General features: G+C 44.4%; 1 protein-coding gene across 3 annotated transcripts in view; it reads right to left on the bottom strand.

Annotated features, from left to right (window-relative positions):
• The window catches only part of NOTCH2 (notch receptor 2), a 94,993-nt gene that overhangs the window by 20,858 nt on the left and 47,293 nt on the right, over nt 1–26,842 (bottom strand). Inside the window, exons 8-21 of one of the 3 annotated variants that reach the window (XM_005493591.4) lie at nt 26,283–26,471; nt 25,101–25,214; nt 23,899–24,012; nt 20,390–20,623; nt 19,789–19,899; nt 18,005–18,197; nt 15,778–15,923; nt 15,148–15,267; nt 14,889–15,041; nt 11,286–11,514; nt 7,153–7,354; nt 4,027–4,180; nt 2,286–2,470; nt 1,059–1,191 (exon numbers count right to left, since the gene is read on the bottom strand). In XM_005493591.4, coding sequence (XP_005493648.1) covers nt 1,059–1,191; nt 2,286–2,470; nt 4,027–4,180; nt 7,153–7,354; nt 11,286–11,514; nt 14,889–15,041; nt 15,148–15,267; nt 15,778–15,923; nt 18,005–18,197; nt 19,789–19,899; nt 20,390–20,623; nt 23,899–24,012; nt 25,101–25,214; nt 26,283–26,471 — 2,277 coding nt within the window. Of the gene's footprint in view, nt 1–1,058; nt 1,192–2,285; nt 2,471–4,026; nt 4,181–7,152; nt 7,355–11,285; nt 11,515–14,888; nt 15,042–15,147; nt 15,268–15,777; nt 15,924–18,004; nt 18,198–19,788; nt 19,900–20,389; nt 20,624–21,548; nt 21,869–21,908; nt 22,126–23,898; nt 24,013–25,100; nt 25,215–26,282; nt 26,472–26,842 lie in introns of those variants that run through there. The other 2 variants (XM_074546490.1, XM_026797213.2) reach the window with 2 other exon arrangements.

Below are 26,842 nucleotides of genomic sequence, written 5' to 3' on the forward strand. Positions count from 1 at the left end.
TAATATGGAGAACAATACATGAAGAATCGGTAGTGCAATGATTTACATTGAAATAAACACTTATCCAGAGTGGGGAGAGCCACACTAAAGTGAATGAACTGGTGATATGAGTGGGCAAGAGGCAAATATATGATTTTATAATTGTACTTAAATTTACTTTATGAAACAAGAAATTAGTTCCATCTGACATCTGAAGATTTTGCTAACATTGAGATGACATTTCAGAAAGAAAAAGTTTAGTTAAAATTTTTACATTGCTCTGACAATTTTCTCAATGCAATTTTTACATTGCATTGAGAAATAAGCTTAAAAAAGAACATAAAGTGAGAAAGCATTTACTGATGGGTTAAAGTGTCAAAATCTGAGTATTTTCAAAGGCAGAAGCCAGGGTCATAGCTCAGAAATAAAAGGGAAGGGTAGATTTTAAGAAACTTGACTATAAACAGCCTGTGGAATCATGCTTACTGAAAACTACTGATATAAACTGTGGACTACTTTTATTTTCTTTTCTTTTTCAACTTTTTTTCCCTCAAAGGAGCTTTTAATAAAAGAGCTCAAATATGCTGAAATAGTTTAGGGTAGCCTAGAATAGTCACTCAGCTTCTTTTCCACAAAAGACTCCAGGACAGAGGACAATGAAGGGCAAAAATTCAAGCAAGTATAGGATATTGGAAGTTATACAAAAACTAAGAAAGTCTCCTACTTATTTCATAGCACCTTAGCCAAAAAGAAACCTTGGATTTACTGTATCAAAACAGATAGGTTTGGGAGAGAGCTTAACAGCAGTCTCCTGCATCCACATTGCCAAAGATGGCTCTACATTCCCAAGGGACACTGCCACGACCTATTCCTTTAAAAGAAAAAAAATATTAAAAGGGAGGGGAAAAAAACCAGCATTTATTTTTAAAGAGAAAATATGCATCCCAGGGGATGCAGTGTACTTTGGGAACATTCTTCAAAGAGCAGAATGCATTCCCTTTAAACTGTGTCTGGTGAAACCAGCAGCCAGAGAGGAAAATTCCCCCTTGCAACATTCACTCAATTGCTGAGCTGCCTACCCCGGGTTCCTGGCGGGCAGGAGCACTTGAAGTGGTTGACCAGGTCGATGCAGGTCCCTCCGTTCTGGCAGGGCTGGAACTGGCACTCATCCACCTCGTACTCGCAGTTCACCCCCTGGTATCCGGGCACACACTGTGGGCACAGAAATAAGTGTCAATGGTTTCTAGCAGACAGCTCAGAAAGCCCAACACTGACACAGGAGCCCTCAGTGGGGCACATCAGGACTGCCTTTGCAGCTGGACAAGCAGCTTAAACACACAACTGGACCATGTGACACCTAACAGGGCACTGCAAATTGGAATTCAAGTGATCAGATTGCTGCAAAACACAGCAGATCAAATCCTGATGCCCTCCAGCACCAAAGCTGGCTTAGTTGTTTTGGCTTAAGGTTCACATAAAAGTCATCCTTTCCCACTGGACATGGGCTTCCAAGGTGTTCTACTGTCGAAGGAAGGGGACTAGGACACCAGGTGGTTCATCACAGGTTCTTCAGGTCTGGTCTTTCAGGTCCCGGTCCAGTTTATTGAAGAAAGTATCAAACACTTATACAGCAAATAATGAGCTTATGAATATTCTGTAAGCTAAGCAATCTATTGGTTAAACTATACTATAAACTCTTTTTCATTCTTTAGGGGCTACATCTCTCTTTTCTCATGTCTCTTTCACTGTTTGTTATCTTACTACAGCTAGGCTCAAGGACATGCTATCTTGCAGGTGCAAGCCTTGGAATTAGCTACGGTTTTGTACTTTTCTAGTCTTTAGCTAGCTAAACTCTCAACATTCTACCATTCCCAAAAGCTTAGGGAGGTTGATACACAGCAATCTCATGGGCTACATTACTCTCTGCATCAGTGTTAGGAAATAGAAAGCAGTGGAAAGCATCTCCCACCCTGGGGAGGCAAGGGCTACTTTGCCCACCCAACAGGGAAAACAAAATATTCCTTTATTTCATTTCACAAATATTTTAATATAAACCACACCTCAGGCAAAAAGATGAGAGCACCCTCTGCAATGTCACAAAGAGTTCAAATGCTCATCAACCACAGCTCCTTCCAACCACACCTCTTAACTCACTCTTAAAAAACCTCTCAGGAGCACTGCTTTTGCTACAGCCAAATTAAAAACTCCTTCCAGGTGCTTTTATCACCTATTTGAAGGCGCTCCCCACCGGTTGCAGGCGTTTGTGATTGCTGCAGGTGCCTTTGCTGCCCATTGCCCCCCGGTACCTGGCAGTGGTATCCGCCCAGGTGGTCCCTGCAGGTGGCTCCGTTCTGGCAGGGGCTGGACTCGCACTCATCCAGCTGCACCTCGCAGTAGCTGCCCGTGTAGCCCACCTGGCACTGGCAGTGGTGGCTGCTCCCCACGTTGAGGCAGTGACCAGAGTGCTGGCACAGCTGGTCCACGGGCACTCCTGGAGCAGGGGTTGAAAGGAGCGAGCAAACACACGCGTGAAAAATGCAGGTATTTTGTGATTTTTAATGTTTTCACAAATGTTAAAATGAATATTATTTGTGTTGTGTTAGAAAGTAGCGCTGTATTAATTCTCTTAAGTACTGTGGTAAATATAGTTTTAGGTTATAAAAAAATGTTAAAATAGAAACGATGCTATGTAAGATACTTTTTTTAAAGAAAGGACTTGCAGCGAGATAGCAGCCACAGGACATCTAAATCTTTCAGAGAAAGAGAATTTATTGCTCCATTATCAGGAGAAATGAACTTCTTCCCACCTCTAAGGCGCTGTTAGGATTCAGAGGAAGAAGCTGACACTGCCCAGCCAGAATCCTGTGTTTGAATGGAATTTATGCATCATGGATGAGGTGTATGAATATGCAACAGGCTGTTGTTTTTAAGGGTTAATCCTCTGTTAACGTGGGTCCTTTTTCAGGCTTGTGCTGCCCAGAAAAATGTACCCAGACTGTCTGTAAATCTTTCGTTCTATTGTCTCATATTGTCCTAATTCAAATTGTCCAAATTATTGTTACTGTAATTGTATTACTATTTTTATAACCATTTTAGTACTATTCAACTTTTAAAATTTTAAAAACAAGTGATTGGCATTTTTCACACACATAAAACACGATTGCTGCCAGTGCTGGTGGCTCAGACAAGAATGGATATGGGTAGACCCAACAAATTGAAGAGTTGCAACTTTTAAATTGAAGAGTTACTCCTTAAATGACAGTGGATCAGAACCAAAACTGGCTTACAAATGAAGTCAGGCTCTGTTCTCTTTGGATTGCTGGATTCAATACTGGCATGAAGTATTTGTACTGCTGTGTTACTTTAGCACTGGCTGGTGAGTACATATCTGAAATACTATTGCTGCTCTACAAAGGTTCAGTGTTTGTACCTAGAATGTCCCCAGAAAGGTGTCAAGCTCCCATACTTTCTCCTTTGACACTTAATTTGCTTGTCTGGATTTCCTGCACAAAAGTGGCCTGACAGTGCCCATCTGCCTGGGCTACAGGCCATGTTGCCAGACAAAGTTCACTTAAAAACCAAATCTTTTACATATACATCATCTGAAGTAGAAAAATTATTAGTTTGAGGAGCCATAGTATAACCTATAAGGCTAAATAGTGCACTTGGTAATCAGTATTCTATGCAAAAATACTGATCATGAGTTCCAAGATGCCTTTCTTGTAGAAGGGGACAGCCTTCACCCCTGGCCTGCCTGGGGTTTAGCGGAAACCTGGGGTTTAGCATGAAGACCTGATGCATTTTCCAAAAAGACAGTCCATGTAAAACAGCACTTCTGAAACTCAGACCCCATGAAGTATTTAATTCTTCCTTTCTGACATTTTTCTGACAGGGAGAACCAAGGAAGCCTCGACTCCCAAGCACACCAGAGCTGCAGAGAGTATCATTACTCGAGAAGTGACCAGCTGGAGGCAAAGCTCTCTGGGAGCAGGGGGGAAGGAGGTGCCTGGGCCCAGAGCTGCTGAAAGCCAGAGGATGCTGGTTTACCTCTCTGTGAAGCTGCCACCTGGCACGAGACGCTGGGCACGTCGCAGTAGGCGCCGGTCCAGCTGGGCGGGCACACGCAGCGTGTCTGCGCCAGGGTCTGCACACACGTGCCCTTGTTCTTGCAGGGAGATTTGCTGCACAGGTCCACCAGGGTCTGCAGGGCAAGCAACCCACGTGAAACACGGCACAGGCACTCAGAGAACAAGTCAAGATGCAAGGAAAGGGAGCTCTGCAATATGGGATCCATGTGCATCGCAGGCATCTTTTATGAAAAATCTTTTCCCTGGGATTTTTTCCTCCTGAGAAGCTGTGAGGCCTCAGGGACAAAATGTAAACATTGATTATCTGCTGCTGTGGGATGCATCAGGTGCATCTGTGATTGGTCTCATGTGGATATTTGTGATTAATGGCCAATCATGGCACAGCTAGCTCTCTCTCTGTCCAAGCCACAAACCTTCATTATGCATTCTTTTCTTAGCTTAGCTAGCCTTCTGAGAAACCTTTTCTTCTATTCTTTTAGTATAGTTTTAATGTAATATATATCATAAAATAATAAATCAAGCCTTCTGAAATATAGAGTCAGATCCTCATTTCTTCCCTCATCCTAAGACCCCTGTGAACACCGTCACACCCTGTGGCACTGGAAAGGGCAGGACAGTCCTTCCCAAGCTAAGCCAAATACTTTACTGACAGTCTCACATGCCTGGCAAAGTGCAAGTGAACAGAGGAACAAACCCCAGGTGGCAGCATTATTTCACAATCCTCACGCCTCACCATGAAGTTGGATCTTTGACTGGCTCAGTTTGAGAAAATTAGGTTTTATCTCAGACTGGCTTTCTAGCTCCATGGTAGCAGGAGGCTTCCAGCTATTCTCCCCCCATCTTCACTGCTTTCTGAGCATGACAGATGTGTTCCACATTCTGATCCATACTTTTCCTTTCTATCATTAGCTCACCATATCTCCTTTTGGCCCTACTTGCTGCCCTGTGGTCTCTCTGACTTTTTGTGTCTTCCAAGATTCAACTGAAACCCCAAAACAGTTTTATGACCTGAAGATGGGCCAAAGTATATTGCTTTTCTTGATTTCTCATATAGAAACAAAGAGTCTAAAACTCAGCAAATCATCATATGAAAGTGAAGACCCAAAATAACTGTCTGACGTAATATAAACCAGCCACTAACCATAATTTCCTTTTTAAGCATCTCATCTTGAAATTAATACAGCTATTTGATTGATTTCAAGCTGACTTGAGGAAGGATGAGGTTTTTAAAGTGAGTAGCATGGAATTTTGGCTGTAAAATGCAATTTCAATTGCAGAAAGTTCTGCTTTTCAGATGCAAACTGTCTCCTCACAAAGATTAAAGTAAAAAAAAAAAAAAAAAATCTGTGCTTTCACAGGCAACCAAAAGGAAACTTGGAATTAAGTTTTATCACATGTAGTTGAGCGTGAAGAAGAAAAAACACCGAGCCTCTTGCTTCTGCATTTGTAATGAGTAGCTGACTGTTTTACATGCAAATTCTAAAACTTATGAATCATTGTCTGATTTTGTCCTGCTTATTTAGCTTTGCTAATTAGGTCAAGCCAGTTTACCACTAAGACAAGAACTACAGTGTAGCTGTAATCTATAAATCTCCTCAATACCGCTTTGAGGAGTACTTATCTAAATTTAGAAAGTTCTGGTTCCTTGTATAAAATGGGTAATACATTACAATCAGGCTTCTCTGAACATAAAGCAGACCTTTTGAGAATCCACAGCATTTTAATTTGGGGAAAGGAACATTAATCCTTTTCTCCAGTAAAAACAAAGCAAACATAACAGAAGAGGAACTGCTGAACTCCACAGCACTTCAGGATCCCTCTCAATGCTAATTCTCCCAATGAGGTTGGAGTGGTGTGCCCAGAATGCATAATGAGGGGAGCAGAGGGGCTGCTTTTCTCTATCACTTCATTACTTTGCATTCACTTCCTCCATTAGCAATACCTAGAAGCAGGCCTGAGAATTTAATGTCTAGCAACATACTTCTGAAAAAACACCTCCCCCACTGCCACTAAAATGCTTCTTTCCAACACTCCCTGCTTTACAAAGACGTGCTGGCACCAAAGAGAGTTGCAAAATTCTTACAAAATTGTAGTGTTTTCCAGAAATTTAAGAATTTTTTTTTTTTTTAATGGCAGCACTCAAGACTGCTGGTAAAGGAGGCCAATACAGAGTTTACCATTCCAAAGGCAAAAATAGTCTCAAGTCATTCTTGCTGTTTTGATAAGAACAGAATCAAAAAGAATTTAGATTTGAAAAACATCACTCTGTTTCCACTGTGCCATGCCAAGTTAGAGTTTTTAACAGGCACTAGTCAGTCATTTACAGCATACAGGGTTTGCAGCTCCTGTGGAAAACTGAAAACTGCCTGAACCTAAATGTGCAAGCAAGGCTGGAGATTTTACTGAGGTTGTGAATAGGACAGGCACGTCATTTACTGCCCCAAAACATTTTCTGGCTTTTCATGAAAAAAAATTTACAATCAACCCTGAATAAAATTTACCTCCCTGTAAAAAAATGAACCATTAAATCTAAACCCTGCTAATCAGACTGATATTCTGTTTTAGTTTAGTGCTTGTTTGCTAGTTTGTTTAGTTGGGTTTTTTTTAAATACAGGACTCTTTCTTCAATCAGGACAATTTAAATCATTAAATCTAAATCCTGCTAATCAGACTGATATTCTGTTTTAGTTTTGTGCTTGTTTGCTGGTTTGTTTAGTTGTATTTTTTTTTAAATACAGGACTCTGTCTTCAATCAGGACAATTTTATGCTTTGAATGAAATGGAGCCATTTTCCAGGGTGACAGCTGGTTTTCATTGAAGAAAACTAATCTAGCAAGTTCCAGTGACACCTGTTCTCATAAATAACCACTCTTCTCCTCCTTGCACATAGACAGGGGGTGGAACCAGACCATCTTTAAGCTTTCTTCCAGCCCATTCTATGATTTCCAGCTTTGAACGGGGGCACCTAATGGGCCAAGCAGGACTGAAGGAGGAACAGCTCAGCCACGTTTGGCACCCCACACCTCTCCCGTGCCACCTCTGCTGCTGGACAGCCCAAAGAACAACGCCACCAGAAGTCACCCACCTTGCAGTTCTTGCCGGTGTAGCCCAGGGGACAGATGCACCTGTACGTGCCCAGGCTGTCCACGCAGGTGCCCCTGTTGAGGCAGGGCTGGGAGTCACACTCGTTGATCTCCGTCAGGCAGAAGGGGCCCGTGAAGCCCAGGGGGCACTGGCAGGTGAAGGAATTGATGCCATCCACACAAGTGCCTCCGTTGAAACAGGAGCTGCAAGGGAGGAGCAGCAAAGGTAAGCAGAGACCAAGTGCAATTAGGGAACATAAACGTTGTTGCCCTGTTTTTTTAAGATTTTTCCAAGCCCTCTGATGTTGACATTCTTGTAACGAACTTTCTCACACGCTTTCTGTAAATAACTCATTGTTTTGCATTCAGTTATGGAGGAGGAGAAATTGGATGGACTGTTGGTTTGTCCAGTGTCATTGGAGGGGTGGCACTGTCACCCTCCGATCCTTTAACTCTAAGAAAACTGTAAATGTTGGAGTCAGAAATTAAACTTCCTTTTTTTCTTCACCTTGAGAACAGCAGTGTGTGGTTGTGTTCTTTTGTGTCCTATAGCAACGAAACATGACTGAAATAAAGGAGAAAAGCAGATAACAGGATCTTTTGATCACTGCTAACTTCTGGCTGAAGAAGCATCAAGCAGAAAATGACAATCATAGGGAATTCCAGCTCACTTCTACCTCAGCAGACCAAGAAAGTAAAGTAGGGTTTTAATGAGTCATTAGTGTTGGAGGCAACTAATTTAAGGTAATCTTCCCAGCTTCAATGTGACCACAAACACCACCTCATGTGGCTTGCTCAAACTGATACATTTTATTACAAATTGCAATTGTATTACAAATTATGAGAAACAAAACAATTTGCCTTTTTTAAAAAAAAAAAAATCTTCAAAGGAATCAGGGGTATGGTTTCTCAAGGAAAAAGTTCATACAACATGCAAAACACAAGCATGTTCTTCACTGAAATTATGTGAAAGTATTGGTATTGCTAAATCCCTTCCCTCTCTTCTCATGAGAATCCTAAGTCCTGATTTGTAAAACTGCTCATACATGCCCTGGCAGAATTCAGATCAAAGGAATTATCCCCCTCCCCCCCAGTCTTCTGATCATATGAAATTCTGCCAGATTAGGTGTCCTAAGGAGAAGGGACTGGGAAAGTTTGGGGAATTGACTCATGCAAAATTGACTCAGTTTTCCTTGTAAAGGAACTCCTGCCCCTCTGAGAATAATGCTAGATCAGACTTGAGATAATCAGTTTGATAAAGCACACAACCCAAACTCGTGCCTGCTACCTGCTTTGTGCCCTCAAAGGGTATTTCCACCAGAGGAGCCCCTGACTCAGCTCCCTGAACCCCCAGAGCAGGGAAGCAAGTTTTAAATGTCAAAATTCCAACTGTGATGAGGGCAGAGATGCCAGCATTACCCTACCCATCAAACTCTAAACTGCTCATCAGAGAAATCCTCTGTCTTGGGGGCTGAATTCTGCCTTAGAGGGAGAGCAAAGTGCCATTTCCACTCCTGGCATAGCAGAGGAGACAGAGGAGCTGCCAATCCCCTGGTGTGTTTCACAAAAACCAGGTACCCAAAGGAGAGGACACTCTCTCACAGGCAGCTTCTCACACAACACCAGGAAGAATCACTTGACCCAAATTCAAATCAGCCAACCACCACAGCTCAGTAATTTTGGTTGGGAAGGTGTGACTGGTTCAGCTTGGCAGAGCGTTGGAAATTGCTACATCCTTAATTCATACCTGCAAGACTGGTTCCTGCCCCGGCTGATAACAACAACAAAAACAGGATGAACCCCAAGGAAGAGCCAGGAGCTCTGCTGCAACACCCAGCATACTCCACTTGATTCAACAACTGTTGTGCAAATTAAACACACCCTCATCAGTGACACAATCCTGCTCTTAAGAAAAAGATATTAAAATACCTCCTCCTCCTCAAATGCAATTTTATGAAAGATAGGAAAGATCTTTTCTATTTGTGCAGAAAATACTTGAGAAAACCTAGAGTTTTGCAAACTTTGTCTCTGGTAGCTAGACTAGAACAGAGTACTTCTAATTAGTTTTTTAACCACTGCAAGTTTTAAAGAAATTGTTAAAATTTTTTCCCATTGAGAACCTGAAGTTACTTACATCGATCCTAACAAAGCTTAAAATAAATATGCAGGCAGGTGATGGAATCACATGTTTAACTCTCAAAGATCTCTTAACATTTATATGAGGACCAGCTGTTGAGCATTTTAACTCAGTTCCACACCTCCCCCTTTAGAATGACCTCAGGTTTTATCTTGATACTGCTAAAGCACATCCATTTTTTTTTGCAAGCATTAAAAGATCTCCAATGATTAAATCTTTCCAACACAGAATTTAGTGGATTTAGTGTTTCTCTTGGTTTCTTCTTCATATTATTTGTTGTCAACAACTCAGGGCTAATTTATTTTTGCTGCTTTTCTAAGTTGGCCACTGCTTCCATTTTTGCAGCTTTTGTATTTCACAACAGAGTAACCATTCATAACCAATTATTTCCCCTCCCCTATGTGATAGTGGTCTTGCAAAAATATGAATTATTTATATTTCAATAAGCCAGCATCCCTAACTGTTTTAACTTCTGTTAAACACTGTCACATTTATGCTGTAATGGAGCTGTTGGAAGAATGTTAGAAGAAACTGAGGACCAGACAACTGTGTTTCAGCTAAGCCAGCTTTCCTTGCAAGAATCACAAGTATGCTGTGACAAATGGAGGAAAGGAGAATTGCCCTGGTTAGAAGCTGCTCCTGAGCAGGACCGGTGTCAGAACCCAGGGCATTCCTCTGGCTGCCCTGGGTGATTCCACACCCTGGCAAGGGGCTCAGAGACCCTGGCACAGAGTCACAAACACCTGTGCCTTTGATTTTAGCCCAAGGAAACAATTACTAACTCTGTGTGAAGAGTTACAAGCCACGAGAGTTTGAGTAGAATGATAGTGAATTTGTCACAGGGTGAAAAAGTAGAATTTTGGGGTTTTTAGAATGGGGGTTCAGCAGCCAAGATGGAGAGATTTGGGTGTGCCTTGTCCTTCCTCTTTCTTCTTGTTCTCCATCTTCTGAGTGATGGTGGCACTTTTGGATTGGTTTAGAGTAGAGACAGTGTCTAACATAGGTGATAGGTACTGGAAAATTATTGTAAATAATGTGCAGATAGTTTTTAGTACAGAAAGATAATACTGCCTCAGGCATGGTCAGCGTGCCACAGACTGACCTGCTGGACAGACCTCAGCAGGTCAGGAAAGGAATGTAATAGATAACAGAGAATAAACAACCTTGAAAACCACAGCTGAGGAATCCTGAGTTCCTCTTCAATCTCAGGGCTGGGAAAAAGAGACTCCCTAACACCTCAGGTTTATCCTGACCACAGAGAGCCCAAGAGACTGGACGGGGGCAGGAGTAGCGGGATGGGGGCAGGAGCAGTGGGATGGGGGCAGGAGCAGTGGGATGGGGGCAGGAGCAGCAACAGCGGGATGGGGGCAGGAGCAGCGGGATGGGGGCAGGAGCAGCAGGATGGGGGCAGGAGTAGGAGCAGCAGACTGGGGGCAGGAGCAGGAGTAGCAGACTGGGGGCAGGAGCAGGAGCAGCAGACTGGGGGCAGGAGCAGGAGCAGGCAGGGAGCAGGTTGGGAGCAGGAGCAGCAGGATGGGGGCAGGAGCAGGATGGGGGCAGGAGCAGGAGCAGTGGGATGGGGGCAGGAGCAGCAGGATGGGGGCAGGAGCAGCGGGATGGGGGCAGGAGCAGCGGGATGGGGGCAGGAGCAGCGGGATGGGGGCAGGAGCAGCGGGATGGGGCAGGAACAGTGGGATAGGGGCAGGAGCAGCAGGATGGGGCAGGAACAGTGGGATAGGGGCAGGAGCAGCAGGATGGGGGCAGGAGCAGCAGGATGGGGGCAGGAGCAGCAGGATGGGGGCAGGAGCAGTGGGATGGGGGCAGCAGGATGGGGCAGGAGCAGGAACAGCGGGATGGGGCAGGAACAGTGGGATAGGGGCAGGAGCAGAGGGATGGGGCAGGAGCAGAGGGATGGGGCAGGAACAGAGGGATGGGGCAGGAGCAGGAGCAGGAACAGCGAGATAGGGGCAGGAGCAGCGGGATGGGGCAGTGCCTCACCTGTCGGTGCACTCGTCGATGTTGCTCTCGCAGTTGGTGCCCTCGAAGCCCGGCGGGCACCTGCAGGTGTAGCTGTTGACGTAGTGGGTGCAGGTGCCCCCGTTCCTGCAGGGCTCACTCAGGCACTCGTTGGTGTCTGTCTGACACTTGTCCCCGTGAAATCCAGGCAGGCAGATGCACGAGAAGGAGTTTATCCCATCCACGCACGAAGCTCCGTTCTGGCAGGGGTCTGGGACAGAAGCACCACAGCAGTGTTAAAAAGGGTGACAGTGTCAGAACCCAGGACATCCCTCTGGCTGCCCTGGGTGATTCCAGACCCTGGCAGGGGGCTCAGAGACCTTGGCACAGAGTCACAAACACCTGTGCCTTTGATTTTAGCCCATGGAAATGATTACCAACTTTGTGTGAAGGTTTACAAGCCACAAGAGTTTGAGCAGAATGATAGTGAATTTGTCACAGGGTGAAAAAGTAGAATTTTGGGGATTTAGAATGGGGGTTCAAGAAGCAAGATGGAGGAATCTGGGCATGTCCTGTCCTTGTTCTTCTTGTTCTCCATATTCTGCTGTGATGGTGACACTTCTGGATTGGTTTAGAGTAGAGACAGACTGTCTAACATAGGTGATAGGTATTGGAAAATTATTGTAAATAAAGTACAGGTAGCTCTTAGTATAAAAAGCCAACACCACCCCAAGGGCAGGGACTGTGCCACAACCCGACCTGCTGGGCAGATCTCAGCAGGTCAGAGAGAGAATGGAACAGATAAGAGAAAATAATCAACCCTGAAAACCAGAGCCAGGGAACTTCGACTTCTTCAGTCACAGGGCTGGGAAAAAAGACTTTAATACCTCAGGGGCCATTTCAGCAACACAAAAACCAAGAACAGTGAAAGGCCAGGCCTAGAGCAGCTATTTGTGTGGAAAAAAGAGGCCACACAGCCCAGAGTGGGACAGAGGACTGACAGGTTTCTCTCAGCCACTTTATGGAACAGGTAACTGCAAAGCATTATCAATCAGAAATTCACAAGGAGCTGTGGGATCACGGCCAACCTTCAGGGCCTAAAGGTTTCTCTGCTGGAATTTGTTCAACCAAAACCCAAAGCCTCTTGGTTAAAAATTCAAATGCTGCTTTTGTGACAGATGTCTACTGATACAATAAAAACTGAGCAGCAACTGTTTCTTCTTCCTTACCAAGTTTTATTCATCAGAGAACTCAGCACATTCTCTCTCAACACAAGAGAGAACCTGTGTGCTTAATTTTCAGCATGAAAGCAGTGCAGTCAAATCAAACCTGTATGTGTATATGAGCACACACGTGAGCACTTGACATTTTTCCCAGCATCACAGACTGCTTGGGGAAAGGCTGCCAAAAAAGCTCACTAACTCCTGCACCACCAAGGATTCTCCTCAATCACTGCATTTCTTGATGTTTTCCTTATCTCTGCCATGCTCTTGCTACTTGCATGCCACTGTTTTACTGTTTTTTTTTGGTCTAAGCCACCTCCTACTACTGTATTCCTTCTGCTTCCACAAGCACCAATCTGCCTGAAAGGTTTCTGCCTTTCAGTAATTTCTTCCTGCTTTTCTCCTACCACGTTGTGATTTAAGACCCACATTCCTGAAGCCAGATTCCTTTTCCACTCTGCATTCCACAGAGCAAAAGCCTAATATATGGAGGCAGAGAGGGCAACTGGGAGGGGGGAGGAAGAAGGGAGAAAGCAAGGGGGTTGAAAAATAGGTTACTAAATTTTGGATTTAGGACTACCTTTAAGTACTACTAAAAGATGAACTTGAAAAAGCAAATAGACTCTACAAAAAATTTGCAGTTTATCATAAGTATCATAAGCTAACTCTGTTGATGTTTGAAAAGTGCTTTATCAAACCTTCATTTCAATGCTGGGAAATGAAGAAAAGAAATGTGAAAGGTAATTAAAGCTCATTTATTGATTGAGAAACATGCTCACATGTTAAGAATTTGTATTATGAGACACACCTGCATCCATTTAAAGGTCATTTGACTACTGCAGAGAAAAAGCACATTCAAAGCAAGACCCCTGGCAGCTACAAAATGTTGTGTCTGTGGCAGTGAGCCATGTATGAGTGAAGCCAAAAGCTGTGCATTAATTCTCTGTGCCACACATTCACTGACACAAGAAGGAGACTCGGGTATCAACTTTTCAATAAGTTCCTGTTGTCGGAGGGTTTGTTTGCTTCATAGATTAAAGACATTTGGCTCAAGGCATGGAAGGTTTTTGTTATGCTAAATGAAATCAGCTGTGGCAGCGATGTGAAACGCCTCTTCAGCCTCACGGGTGTGCTGCCTAACACAACACTGGGGTGAATCCCATAGCTCTCAGAACACTCAGGAGGAGGGACAGAGATGTCCCAGTGGGAAAGACGAACACCTGGAGAACGTTTTTATCTTCAGGCACCCACACAAAAACTAACAGGGCAGGCAATGATTTTGTTGGCTTCAGTAAGCAAAGCTCCGGGTCACTGCACCGTGACACTTTGTGTACTGTACCTGTCTGCTCAGAATGAAGGAATTAAAAGCTCAGCCTGAGCCAGACACCTCAGAAGTTCTCTGAGTGCTGCTCTGGGGGCTCCCACGGTAACTTTTGCTAATTGACTCGTTTGGATCCTTCTCTACAGCAGTCATGCATTTACATTTTTTTTTCCAATGCAAAACACAATTTGCTGAGTTCACACCTTAAATCTTCAAAACTCCACTTTGGTTTTAAGCTGATAGCAAAAACCAGGGAATTAGGTTCTTTTCTTTTGTTTTGGGGTGGTTGTTTTGGGTTTTTCTGTTCATTTGGTTGTGTTTTTTTAAAGACCTGGCCAATCTAAGAATGACAGCATTGTGAACTCCTCCAAGGTTTGATAAAGCACTTTTCAAATAGTAACAGATGAACTTTTAAACACGTGACATTTCTCAGGAGACTCTGATTTTATCTGATGATGACATAAAATACGCCCAGTAAGAAAAAGAAGCTACTATGTATTTGGTTTCCCTTATAAACAGCAGTGTCAAGGACATGAAATTAATACTTGTTTTCTTGCAATTTGAGCCATTCCAGTACTCATCAGTGTATGGCCTCCCCCCCTGCAACTGATACCTATTCCAGAGCAGAGGGCCTTCCTGCTGCCTAATTTGCTTTTAGATATGGATTAACTGGAACTGCAACAGGACCCACTCTTCCCAGAATATTAATGCCAGACAGACATTTCAGGAAGGACTGCTGCAGCCCAGATTCCCACCACACCTCCATCAAACTGAACGCTGAAATACAGGTAAGCCCTGCAGTGGCACTTTAACTTGATGGATTAAAATTTCAGGCAAATACAATTTTGCATTTAACAGTGCTTCTTATTAAGGTATGTAAACTTTTCGAGTTGAGGACCTGGGAACAACAGCTGCCATCAGTTAGGACACCGTGGTCCATTCTAGCAGGCGAACACAATGGATTTTGACTTCCTCAAACATTACAAAGCTGAAGTTTGGGTTTTTTATTTTGGGCAAGAGATCATAAAAGACCCTTCCGAATAAACAGTTGGGGGATTTTGGGGAAGGCTGGGAAACGCAGAGCGAGGTGCTGGTACGTACTGGCCAGGCAGTCGTCGATGTTGGTGTCGCAGTCGCCGCCGGTGAAGCCGGGCCGGCACTCGCACAGGTAACTGCCCTGGATGTTGTGGCACAGGGCGTGGTTCTTGCAGGGCTTGGAGAGGCACTCATCAATGTCCACCGTGCATCTTTCCCCTGCAAGGTGCACAGTGCAAGGGTGAGACCCCATCCCAAGCAAAGCAGGAGGCTCAGAGCCAGCGCTGACAGCACTGACAGCACACCTCAATCCCCACCCAGTTACCTTCCCAGCCAGGGGCACACTGGCAGGTGTAGCCTTCAGAGTCAGGAGATTCTTGGCAGACGCCCGAGTTCTCACAAGGATTAGGGGAACAAGGAGAAACCACCACCTGGCAGTTCACACCTGGAGGGCAGAATGGGGAAAAGCTGAAGAATGTGCTGCTGCTGAGAGCTTGGTGCCTCTTGGAAGAATGAACAAAGAGGTTGTAACTCACACTGTGTGGTTATCCCACACTGCAGTGGGCAGCACTGCCACGTTTTGGAAAATCCCAGCAGAAGGAAAAGGAGAGCAGAGCACTCCTCATGGGCTCAGTGTAGAAGCAGCCATGGCCATTTTGAGTTTAATGCCCCTCCAATTTCCAGGGCATTTATGTAAATTTCATAATTTACAAAGAAAATCAAGCTAAGCTTCCAACAGGTCATTTTTTAATGATTCCAAGCAAGGCTTAGACAAGCCCTTGCCAAGTATTCTATTACTGTACCATGTCTACAGGAACTGACTAATTTAACTTCATGGAGCCATGGCCTTTCCCATCTTGATTATTTTTTCCACAAAGTTTAACAAAAAGAAATTACCCTAAAGGTGCAATGTAGTAAAAAGGGAAAAGATAACAAATTTTTTCTCAATTTTCACCTTTGAATCCCTTCCTACAGGTACATCTGTATGCATTCAGCAGGTCCTCACAGGTTCCTCCATTCTGGCACGGGTTTGATTTACATTCATTCCCTTCTGTTGAACAGTAATCTCCTATCCAGCCTGGGTCACAGACACACTTGTACCTTGAAAGGCAAAACAGCATTAATTCAGGACATTTTGAAGTAACTCTTCTACCAGTTTCTCCTGCAGAATAGTTTTGGAGAGAAAACCAGAGGAACCCTCTTGAGAAGAGCCCTAAGTTATTTTAGATTGCTTGCCTCAGCTGTACAGTTTTGAAAATCCTGAAAATAAACCCTCCCTTACAACCACACTTCCCTCATTACAGTTTTCACAAAGTGTTCAGTCAACCAGCAATGTGTTTCTGCTTTGATAAGACCATCTCAACATATTCAAAGACAGAAACAAAAAAAAAAAACAAATTAGAAAAAAAGGAGTGGAGGGGAACAATAGGCTCCAAAGATAACTAGACTGATTTAATACCAAATAGTGGTTTCAAATGAAAACAGCTGGCTGGGAGCAGGAGCAATCTTCTCCATCAGGTTTCAAAATCTGCAGTAGATGATGGAGAAGCAAGGATTTGGTGAATCAGCCTGGACTCAGGGCACACAGCACACACTGGCCTCTGTCCCTGCCCTTCCACTGGCACAGCGTGAGGTGCACAAATGCAAGGTGACACGTGACAGAAAAGGTGAACAAAAATCTGTTTTCCAAGCCTTCAAGGAGGCTGAATGAGCAATGAAAGCAGCTTTCCTGCCAGCTCCAGGAAAAGTGCTGCATCCTGCCCTATAGAGTGACCTGCAGCACCAAATCACTTCCCTGCCCAAATGCTGACAACACTTCCCACGATAAAGCACATATTTGGGAGGCTATTCCATGTATAGTTGAGAACTTTCACAAACAAAACCACTCCAGAATTACCATTACCAAAAAGAAATCTGGTTTAGGGCTCCCAAAATCAGCATTTAGTCTTCCTGCATTGGAAGATTCAGAAGCAACTACTGCCATCAAAAGACCCAGACAGAATTTTCCTTTCTTTTCTCAGACATGCAACAATATGAGTAAAGCTGACAAAATCTCAGCAGTGGACAAAGTGTCCTGGGTGAAATATCCATCCCTAGAGGAAAAGCTGTCAGCCTGTTCCTTGATACAGTGTTTGGGTAGGAAGAACAGCACTAGCCAATAAAGACAGTCCCCACACTCAGGGCTTTAGGTTTTGATGGAATAGGTTGCTGCTGCTCCCCAAAGATTTAATTTGGAACAGTATCTTTATTTTAAATGCATTCACTCAGCTCACTAGTGTCACCATGACATTTTCTGAAAAATCCCTTCGCCAGGATTTTTCTCCTGAAAAGCCTCAGAAAAGAAATGAAAACAATAATTATCTGTTTGCTGGGAATGTGCTCTGGAGGCTGCTCGCCAACAGGTGCATCTTTGATTAGTTCCATGTGAATCGTTTTTAATTAATGACCAATCACAGCCAGCTGTGTCAGACTCTCTTGTCAGTCACAAGTTTTTATTATCATTCTTGTCTAGCCTTCTGATGTCTCCTTTCTCCTTCTTTAGTATAGTTTTAGTGTATAATTTCTTTTCATATAATATAATAAAATAATAAATCAGCCTTCTGAGAACTTGGGAGTCAAATTCTCATCTCTCAGCTCATCCTGGGACCCACAGCACACCAGAATCACCAAACCCTCCCTCTAGATGGTGGCAGTACACCCTGCACCACTTATGCTGAAACACCAGCTGCTGAATGAAGGTCTGCACCTTATTATGGCAGTTTGTTTGCCATGGCAGATTTGTGGCAAAGGCAGCTGCAATCAAAAGGATTTGGAGGGAGCGTAGCAGAAGACAGAGAACCCTCTCCAGACTGAGTGGACACGAGGAGCTGTGTTGAAACTTGGCAGCCTGGCTCTGCTTGAAGGCAGGAGGAGCTGTGCTTGCTCCAACACAAGCAGGGCTCTGGATGCAGATGGTGCATAAATAACCCACTGCTGTTGCTGACCATGGATTCAGCTGGCCAGTGTTGGGAAGGGCCCCTGGAAGCCACCGCAGTGCGGGTGAGACGGGCGAGATTCTCGACTGCGATTATGCCACAGGCATCAGGTAAACCGGGATCCTACTCTGAGAAATAAGGGGAAAACTGGGAGCTGGAGGTCTGGAGAGCGAGGCAGCGAGGCTGCAGGCAGGTTTGGGCGCTCACCCCGTGGCAGTGTGCGTGCAGTTGCCGTGCACGCAGGGGCTGCTGAGGCAGCCGTCGGCCTGGGGCTGGCAGTGCGGGTGGTGGAAGCCCTCGGGGCACACGCAGCGGAACCCGTTCACCTCGTTGACGCACGTGCCGCCGTTGTGGCACGGGCTGGACGTGCACTCGTCGATGTCCACGTTGCACCGGGGCCCTGCAGGGGAAAGCAACACTTGCTGAGCTGAGCTGCTCGACTGCTGCTCGCTCTGCACCTCTGCAAGAGCACACAGCTCGGGGAAGCCAAGGCAGCAGCACGGAGCTCACATGCCTCCGTGCTTTCACTCAAGCCAAGAGAACAAAAGAAGCGTTTCCGAGAGATGCAGCACTTACACTCAGCAAGTATTTACAAACCATTCCAGAATCTCCACTAAAATCACCAGTTAATATGGATTAGGAAAGCAAAAACCACTCAGCTGTATCATGCTTGCAACAAACCTCTTGAGCTGCACTTGTCGTAGCCCTGCTGCTCTGCTTTGAAGTACCTACCCTTTGAACAACCAATAGTGCCCAAATGTCTGCAGTAAATACAGTTCCTGTGGTTTATTGCGCAAAAGGGGCTCTAAAAACACCGTTTCCTGTTTTGCCTGCCTCTGATTACGAGTGCAAGATCCTTGAAGCAGTGACCAAAAGGACTTGTGAGGCTGGAAAGCTAAACAGAGTGAATGATGCAGTAAGCTGAAAGCATTTTTAACAGAAGGAAATGACAAAGTACCAAGACCCCATGCAAGCCAGCTCTTTAAAGACTGGACTATGCCAATTCATCACATTACTGAATTATTTTAACAGTGCAACAGTAAGAGATCCAGCAGGATAACAAATATGGAATGCCAGCAACCTAGGAGAGCGGTAGGCACGAGTGATCAGCATCATCCCTCATCTTATTCTGGGAACTAGAGAGTTCCACCATGCCAGAGCCAGAGGAGAGAAGGAAGGAGCATCAGGAATTTAGAAAGACCCCAAGAGAAAAGCAAAACATTTAGAGCTCTAATGCATTTCAGATCTATTCTAACTAGAATCATTCAGTAATAAACAGCAACAAACGTGACGAGAAAGCTGTAATAAACAGTACCAACTGACTCACAATGATTATTTTCTATTACCCTACACAGCTCAAAACACGAATGCCCTTACAGACAGTGGTGAGATGTGCTTTAGTCATCAGAAACAGTCCTGATGTTGACTCAGAGCTCTAAACATGGATCCAGAGGTGTCTAACCACTTCTTTTTTCAGCCCCACTTTGACTGTACCAAAGAAATTTTGTAGTATAAAAAGAAAACAGAACAGACCATGCTATGACAGAGAAGTACTGAAAAACTTCAGTGTGGGAAGCAACTCATGAGAACACCAAGTTAATGCTCTGATTTCACAGAAATAGAATTACTGTTCATGGTCAAAGCTCTAGGCAGAGTCTAATCAAACACCTCTCCATATTGGCCACAATCTCTCTGTCCCTGGAAAGAGGCTGTAAATAATAAACCAAAGTCACGTGGGTTTATTTGTTATAAACCCAAGAACCATGAATTGGACTTAATTACCTAACAAGAATGGCATTTCACAGCACAGATTAGGCCATTTTTCTGTTTGGTAGAACTGGCTGTAATGTAAGACGCTAAGATCCAAAGATTAGAGGGATTTACTGAGACACCAACTGAATCCCTTGCAGTGAGTGTGCAAAGAGCACTTCCCTGGCTATTTGGATAACCATCTTCCAAACAATTGAGAGCCCCTGGGTAGCTGACTTTACCTGTAAATCCAGGCTCACAGGCACAGTTGTAGCGATTGATGCCATCGATGCAGGTGCCATGAATGCACGGGTTACTGGCACAGTCGTCAAAGTTATTCTCACAGTTTATTCCTGGATTTAAAAAAATAAGAGTTAGAGGAATAAGGAGGGTAAATCTTACAAAGAAGGCAACAAAACTATTTTCCCAAAATAGCCTAATTAAGAATCCCACCTGCTTCAAAGTCACATTGGGGCAACTTAAACAGGTGATGATGCAGAAGCGCTGCAACACCAAGGAATGCCACCCGAGCCACTGGGTGCTGACTGAATATGACCCTGAGCTCGTATTAAATATTTTAACAGAGGAATAAACACTTTGAACACTATGCCTAATTTTTCTGCAGGCCTGATTTTTTTTGGAGTAAAGAAGAGGCAAATTCTCCCAAGACTGGTTGCAGCACCAGTGAGGGTTAGGCAATCCACACAAACACACCAAAGTTCAGCATGGCAAACCAACATGAAAATGATACTCTCAACCTAGCCCACACCAGAGCACAGGTAAGAACTAACCAGATGCTTGAGTTCTGCTTGAATCCCAGCCTTGCAGTGGTGTTTTCCATACCTGAGGTGCCCAGCAGGCAGTTGCACTGGTAGCCATTGACCAGGTCGATGCAGCGCCCTTGGTTGAGGCAAGGATTGCTGTGGCACTCATCAATCTGCTCGCTGCATATGCCACCCATGTAGCCAGGGTTGCAGATGCAAGTGTATGAATCTATGCCATCCTGGCATTCCCCGTGGTGGCAGGGGTCTGGGTCACAGTTGTTGATGTTCTCCTCACACAGAGTGCCAGTAAAACCTGAGGAAAAGCCACGAGTAAGGAAGGGGTCCACTGGTAGGATGCTGCAGTGAATATAATGCAGGTACAGAAAGAATTGTATCAAGAATCAGCAAAGTGGCAGAGAGCACAAAGGGTAACTGGGCACCCCAACCGCACTTCCAGCCCTGGAACACAGCACTCTCCACTGTTCACAGCATTACAGAACAGCAGCATGCACGGAGAACCCTGGCACTGGAAGTGGTCACCTTCAGGTTATTTGGAACAGTAGCCATGAGAGGAAACATGTAGATCTCCATCAGAAATATTTACTTGCATCAGTATAAACTGTCTGAAGGCACACTCCTGCCATTATTTCCTCTGCACAGCAACAGAGGAACAGAGTGGGGCTGACCTTGTTAAAATGAGCAATTACTGCAAAGATGTTGCTGAAACCTTCCTAGGGGAACTCCCCTGGCTCATGTCAGAGCTTCTGCAGCTCTGCTTATTAGAAAGTCTCTTGCCTCCTTCACTGGGAAGCTTTTCAGTAACTGCAATCCAGCACCAAGTGCAAATTTACTGAAGGCTGCATGCAACCTCTTGGTCAGGAGCAATGAAACAAGCAGCAATTTGGCAGCAATGTTTCATTCTGCTTCAGCTGGGAAACATCCTGAGCAACAGACAGGGGCAGAACCTATCCACAAAAGGGGCTAGAGGGTTCAAGAGGCTAGGAGCAACAAACAAGTCCCTCCTCAAGAGCCCTGCTCTCCTTGATGGAGCAGAGCTATATAAAACTGGGACAATTTCAAATAAATTGTTTTCAGAGCTGAGGTTTTGGAGCAACAGCTCACGCTACCTTCCAGCAGCTGAAAATCAGGAAGGCAGAACTTGAAATTTCAAGACACCAACTGGAGACTGATACAAACCAAGCTGCAGGGAATTTCAACAGCTGAAGAGTGGTTCTCACCTGAGTATTACAAGTGGATAAGAGGCTCCCCATTTTTCATACAGGTTTGTGGTTATTTCTGTGGTCAAACATACCAGGTGACGGCTAACATTTCCAAGTTCTGCGAACGTATGCTTGGATGAATGGGTGTGGAAGTGGGTGGGGAGAGGGAAGGGAAGCTAGTTAGAGAGATGGATATAAAAAGATGTTAGGGAAGGAGGAAAAACAAACTGATAAGGGGAGAAATGGTGGCAGAGGGGGGGGGAAAAAAAAGAGGGCAGAAACAAATAAAAGAGGAAAGACCTGAAACAACCCAAGAAAAGAAAAGCCATGATCTACCACTGGGAAGGAGAAGTGGAATAATGCCAGAAGGGAAAGAAAAGACAAAAAGCAAGCAGTAAATAGAGCTATCTGTACAGCATTTGGCCAAACATTTTGCAGTTTTCAATCACGTCGGCAGCCGGCGATTCCCGTTCAGGGAACAACACAAACACAGCACTCACACCATGGGAGGAGCAGAGCAAGAACAAACTCAAACTCAATGTCCAGTAACTGACCTGCCCCCAGGAAGAACTCCACATTTCAGTCTTACAGAAGGCTGTCAATATTAAATATAATGCTTAGCACACGTTCATTCAACAGTCATTACCTTGCCTGCTACTGCAGCTCAACTGAGCCACTCGGAGATCAGGAATGTTTCTGTATCTCCTAACTGAACATACCTCACCAAAACATGATTTCTCTCTTTGCAGACAAGAGTTCAACTAGGAAAAAAACCATTTTAATATTGAATATGAGAATCCTTCAGACTGGATGGAAAACAGCCTTAATACAGCATCCCCTCTTCCATTTTCAGTGGAAATATTTAACCAAGGATTTTACTTAGAACTGCTGCTTCAGTAACATGCATTTGGTTGCTTTCAGCCTGAACATGCTCCTTTACATCATTTGCCTTCGTGGAAGCAATTTTCTTCTCTCCTCCGGTGGGATACCTAGAGTTTCTGTATTGATTTATGTAGTTCTGGTGCCAAATTCAGAATTTGCTTTTCAAGGCACAGCTCTCCACATTGTCCTTCCCTACACTGCCCAGACCCACCCAGGCCTGATAAGCTCTGCAGCCTCAGTGAATGAAAGCAATCTGAACACACCCCAGCCTGAGAAAGACTAAAACAGTTTCCACGTTTGGAGAAGATTTGAGCTTTTCCTTCTTTTTGCTTAGTTTGTCACATGAAGTAGTCAAAAGGAAAATTCTGACCACAGTAATTATTCCTCTCCTGGTCAGAACTACTGCATTCTCCTTCTTTCAACAAATTCAATGCCCCTTCAGGAACTTTGGGGATGGTGGAGACCACATGTGAGAAAAACCAGGCTATTTTTAGGCTAATCTGCTACATTCTGTGCAGTGAAGTCAAATTTGCCTTAGTAATTTGATTATTGGAATGATTCAAAATGAGAAATTTTGCACATAAATGTAACCAACCTCACTGCACATTATTGGGAGTAATACAGCTCCAGGAATTAGAAATCTTCCCAATGGAAGAGCTAAAGCCAAGGCATTTCATGCCTGAATCTGTATCATAAGCAGTGTATCAGGGACCATGAACTGAAAGCAACCAAGTGTAGCTGCTTACTGAGAATTAGAACAAACAGCTCTGAACCCTCTTATTTGACCAGATGTAAAAATGAAGATAAGAGCATATCTACATCACCCCTGGAGGCCTGGAGATAAGAAAATCCTATCATTAAACCTGACGCTTCTGAATATGTAACTCATCAGGCGTTAAAAAAACACCTGAGTTCTGGCCACAGCTCTGCCATAATTTCTGTGTGGTACCTGACAAATCACTTCAAATCATTTCCACTCAAACTCTGAGTGGAATTCTTCCACAACTGGTACTGCATTTCAGGCTTAGCCTTCTGACATAAAATGCAACTTCTGACATAAAATGCAACTGAGCCTTCTGATGTAACAGAAATCAGAATGCACAGCAGCACTGCTCTGCTCATCTCTTGTTTTCCAAGTGCACATGATATAATCTGACTTGGGAGAGAGGGAGGTAAATCACACTCGTGTTTTCCCAAATGTGGATTCCATGGCTAGTACAGAAGAAGCTGTCATCTTCTGGGAAGCAAAGGATGGTGCTGAAAGAGGGAGGCAGAACTCCCATCAACTATGAACTCAACTGCCACAAGTGAAAGGCTTCCTCTACTTAAATACTATTCCCTGCACAAAGGAGTGGACAAAGCCCTGCAACAAGCAAGCAGCATTTCAGAGAAAGAAAGAAAAAACCAGTGACATCTTTGAGAGCAGCCTTTCACGTCCTTAGGCTCCATGTCCTCTGCCCCCAGGGGCTCAGAACAGCAGACTGACCTGTGGCACACTGGCACTCGTAGCCATTGGGGTGGTCAATGCACTTGGCTCCGTTGAGGCACGGCGTGCTGGAACAGTCGTCTATGTCAATCTGGCACACGGCCCCGCTGAACCCTGAGAGGCACAGGGAAACCAGGAGTCACTGAAGGGCTTCACCAGGACAGCTGCACTGTCAGCAATCACCTCCAACAAACCCTCAAGCCCAGCCAATCCACATCCAGTGGCATCACGAAGCACGCACACCATGCCCTGCGTGGGCGCACTCCTCATCAAACCCACCCTCCAAAGTCCTCCAGGTCAGCTTAAAACTGAAATGGCCAAGCCAAAAAGAAATAAAGCAGTATCCAGCACTGGACAGCATGCCTGCCTGTAAAGCTGAGAGCCCACTGATAAAAATCTTTAAGGCAATCAAAGCAAGAGGCTAAAAATAAAATAGCAGCGCATACTAGACATCACTAGAGTCTTCAGACTAGAATTACTGCAGCAGTATGGAATGTGCTGCAATATAGCACTGGAAGTTTCAAAATAGTTCTTGAAATAGTTAACAAAGTATTGACAGGTGATGTCAGGTGATGCAGATCCTTGGGCAGTTTGAGCTAAAAAAAAAACCATGAGGAATTCTTCTTGGAGGAAGAAACCAAAGCAAGAGCCTGAACATCATTAGTTAACAAGATGGGCTGCAGAGCAGGCTTTTGTCATGTAAATTCTGAACTCAAAAATTTTTTAACCCACGAAGAAAATAAGTGATGTTCACTCTACAGCTAACATTGATCCCTCAGCTCAGCTCTTTTTCTTTTCTAGTGAAGCCCAATTCAACTCACTCCTCATGCATGCACCATAAACTACACTGATGCAAAACCAGCTTCTGCCTAAAAACCTCAGAAAAAAGGCAAAAAGTGTGCAGAGGGTCTGATCTTTAAAATGTGCTGAGAATCTCACTGTAATTTCCACAACAACAGAAGCTCTCGTTGCCAGCTGCCCTTTTAGATGAGGTGTCCAACTGTCTGTCAATGCTCACGCAGTTACAGGCACAATATTATTGCAACCAACATGAAACTATTCTGATTTAATAGTGATTGCAACTCACACAAACAGGTACTGCCCTAAAAAAAACAGAGACTCACAAGAAACATTTCACCCACAATACCTGTGCAGCTCTTGGTAGGGGGAAGCAGGAAAAGCTTCCAGAAATCAGAACTCACCAGGAGGACAGACACAGAGGAAGCGGTTGACTTTATCAAGACAAACTCCATTGTTCACACAGGGATTACTCAGGCATTCATCAATATCTTCTTCACAGTGAACGCCTTTAAAACCTGTTTAAAAAATTAAAAAAAAAAAAATTAGAAGAGGTGACTGAAGGCTGTAGAAAGTGCCCTTGAGAGTGTAACTGAGTTTTACACCAGTGCTGAAAGTCTAAGCAGAGTTTCATTGCAAGGTTGCAGTGTGGACAGAAACTATGAGGTAAGAATATACACCAGAGGCTAAAAAGGGATGTTGATTGTGTAGGTTTCACTGTTGCTGAAGATGCTCACCTAACCAGCAACAGCAGAAGTCAATGCCGAACTCACATCTAATGTTTTCTTCCACTTGAGAAGGGGTTAATTAATTTGTAAAAGGTACATAAACAAACACAACAGATTGTTTTAGCTCAAGGGCTTATAGCTAATGGCAGAGTACAAGAAAAACATTAAGAAGGGTGAAATAATTGGGACTAGCCTTTCCTGTTCCATCTTTCAAAATGTATTATATATTAATAAATACTATATTAATAAAAACTCATTGTAATTGTCAGGGTATCATCTGATCTCCTACAGGAGTCACAATTCTTTATTTATATTAATGATTTTAGTATTTTATAAGTCTGTGCAACTGGCAGCTTGCATCTTTTTCTTTTTTCACCCCTTTCTATCAAAGTGCAAAGCAGAAGACTAACATTGGTCCTTGGTTACATTGGCCATGCAAATTTTACAAGCACAATTTCATTCAAGTAGCTTTTTTTTACAATGACTTCCTCAGTTCAATGGGAGCTTGCATTATTTGGGGTATTTTAAGCACAGAAAAACCCCAAACACCATTTATTATCTGAAATCACCATATGCATACCTCAAAACACAGTCACTCTTTTAGAGGTTGCACCTGCTTGGCTTTGCCAGAGAGACAGATGACTCTGCACATGCACTTTACCAGGTATAGTAACAAATACTTTCACACATACCCAGCTCAGCAGGCTGATGCAGAGACTGGTTTCTCTCTCAGCCCTCTAATTGCTTTCTCCCTCCCACACACCAATGCCAGCTCCTCCTGGCTGGTGCCACCACAGCAGGCTCCGTCTCAGCCTTCAGCCCTCTGCAGCTTTGTTCCCGGTCAGAACCTCCCCTCACCTGGCATACAGAGACACGTGAAGCCTCCAATTTTATCCAGGCAGGTGGCATCGTTCTGGCACGGGTTGGAGTGGCACTCATTGATGTCCATCTCACAGCGGGGCCCTGTGTAGCCCTTCAGGCACTCACAGTGGAAGGAGCCCTCGGTGTTGACGCATTTCCCGGCATGCTCACACGGATTGCTGTTTGCTGCAAGAACGGGATAGACACAAGTGTGTGGGTCAAAATCATTGCTCTCTCTCTCTTATTGCTCTTCTACAACTTCCTGAGGAGAGGTTGCAGACAGGTGGGGTTGGTGTCTTCCATTGGGCAGCACTGACAGAACCAGAGGACTGCCCGATGGAAGAGACCAACCCCACCGGTCTCAAGCTACATCAGGGAAGGGATAGGTTGGATACTAGGAAAAAATTCTTCACCAAAAGAATAATAAAGCACTGGAATGCTCTTTCCAGGGAGGTGACAGAATCACCATCTCTGGATGTGTTTAAAAAAAGACTGGACATGGCACTTGGTGCTATAGTTGAGGTGTTAGGGCATGGGTTGGACTCAATGATCTTAGA

Source organism: Zonotrichia albicollis, chromosome 8, assembly GCF_047830755.1.
Source record: "Zonotrichia albicollis isolate bZonAlb1 chromosome 8, bZonAlb1.hap1, whole genome shotgun sequence".
Lineage (NCBI taxonomy): Eukaryota > Metazoa > Chordata > Aves > Passeriformes > Passerellidae > Zonotrichia > Zonotrichia albicollis.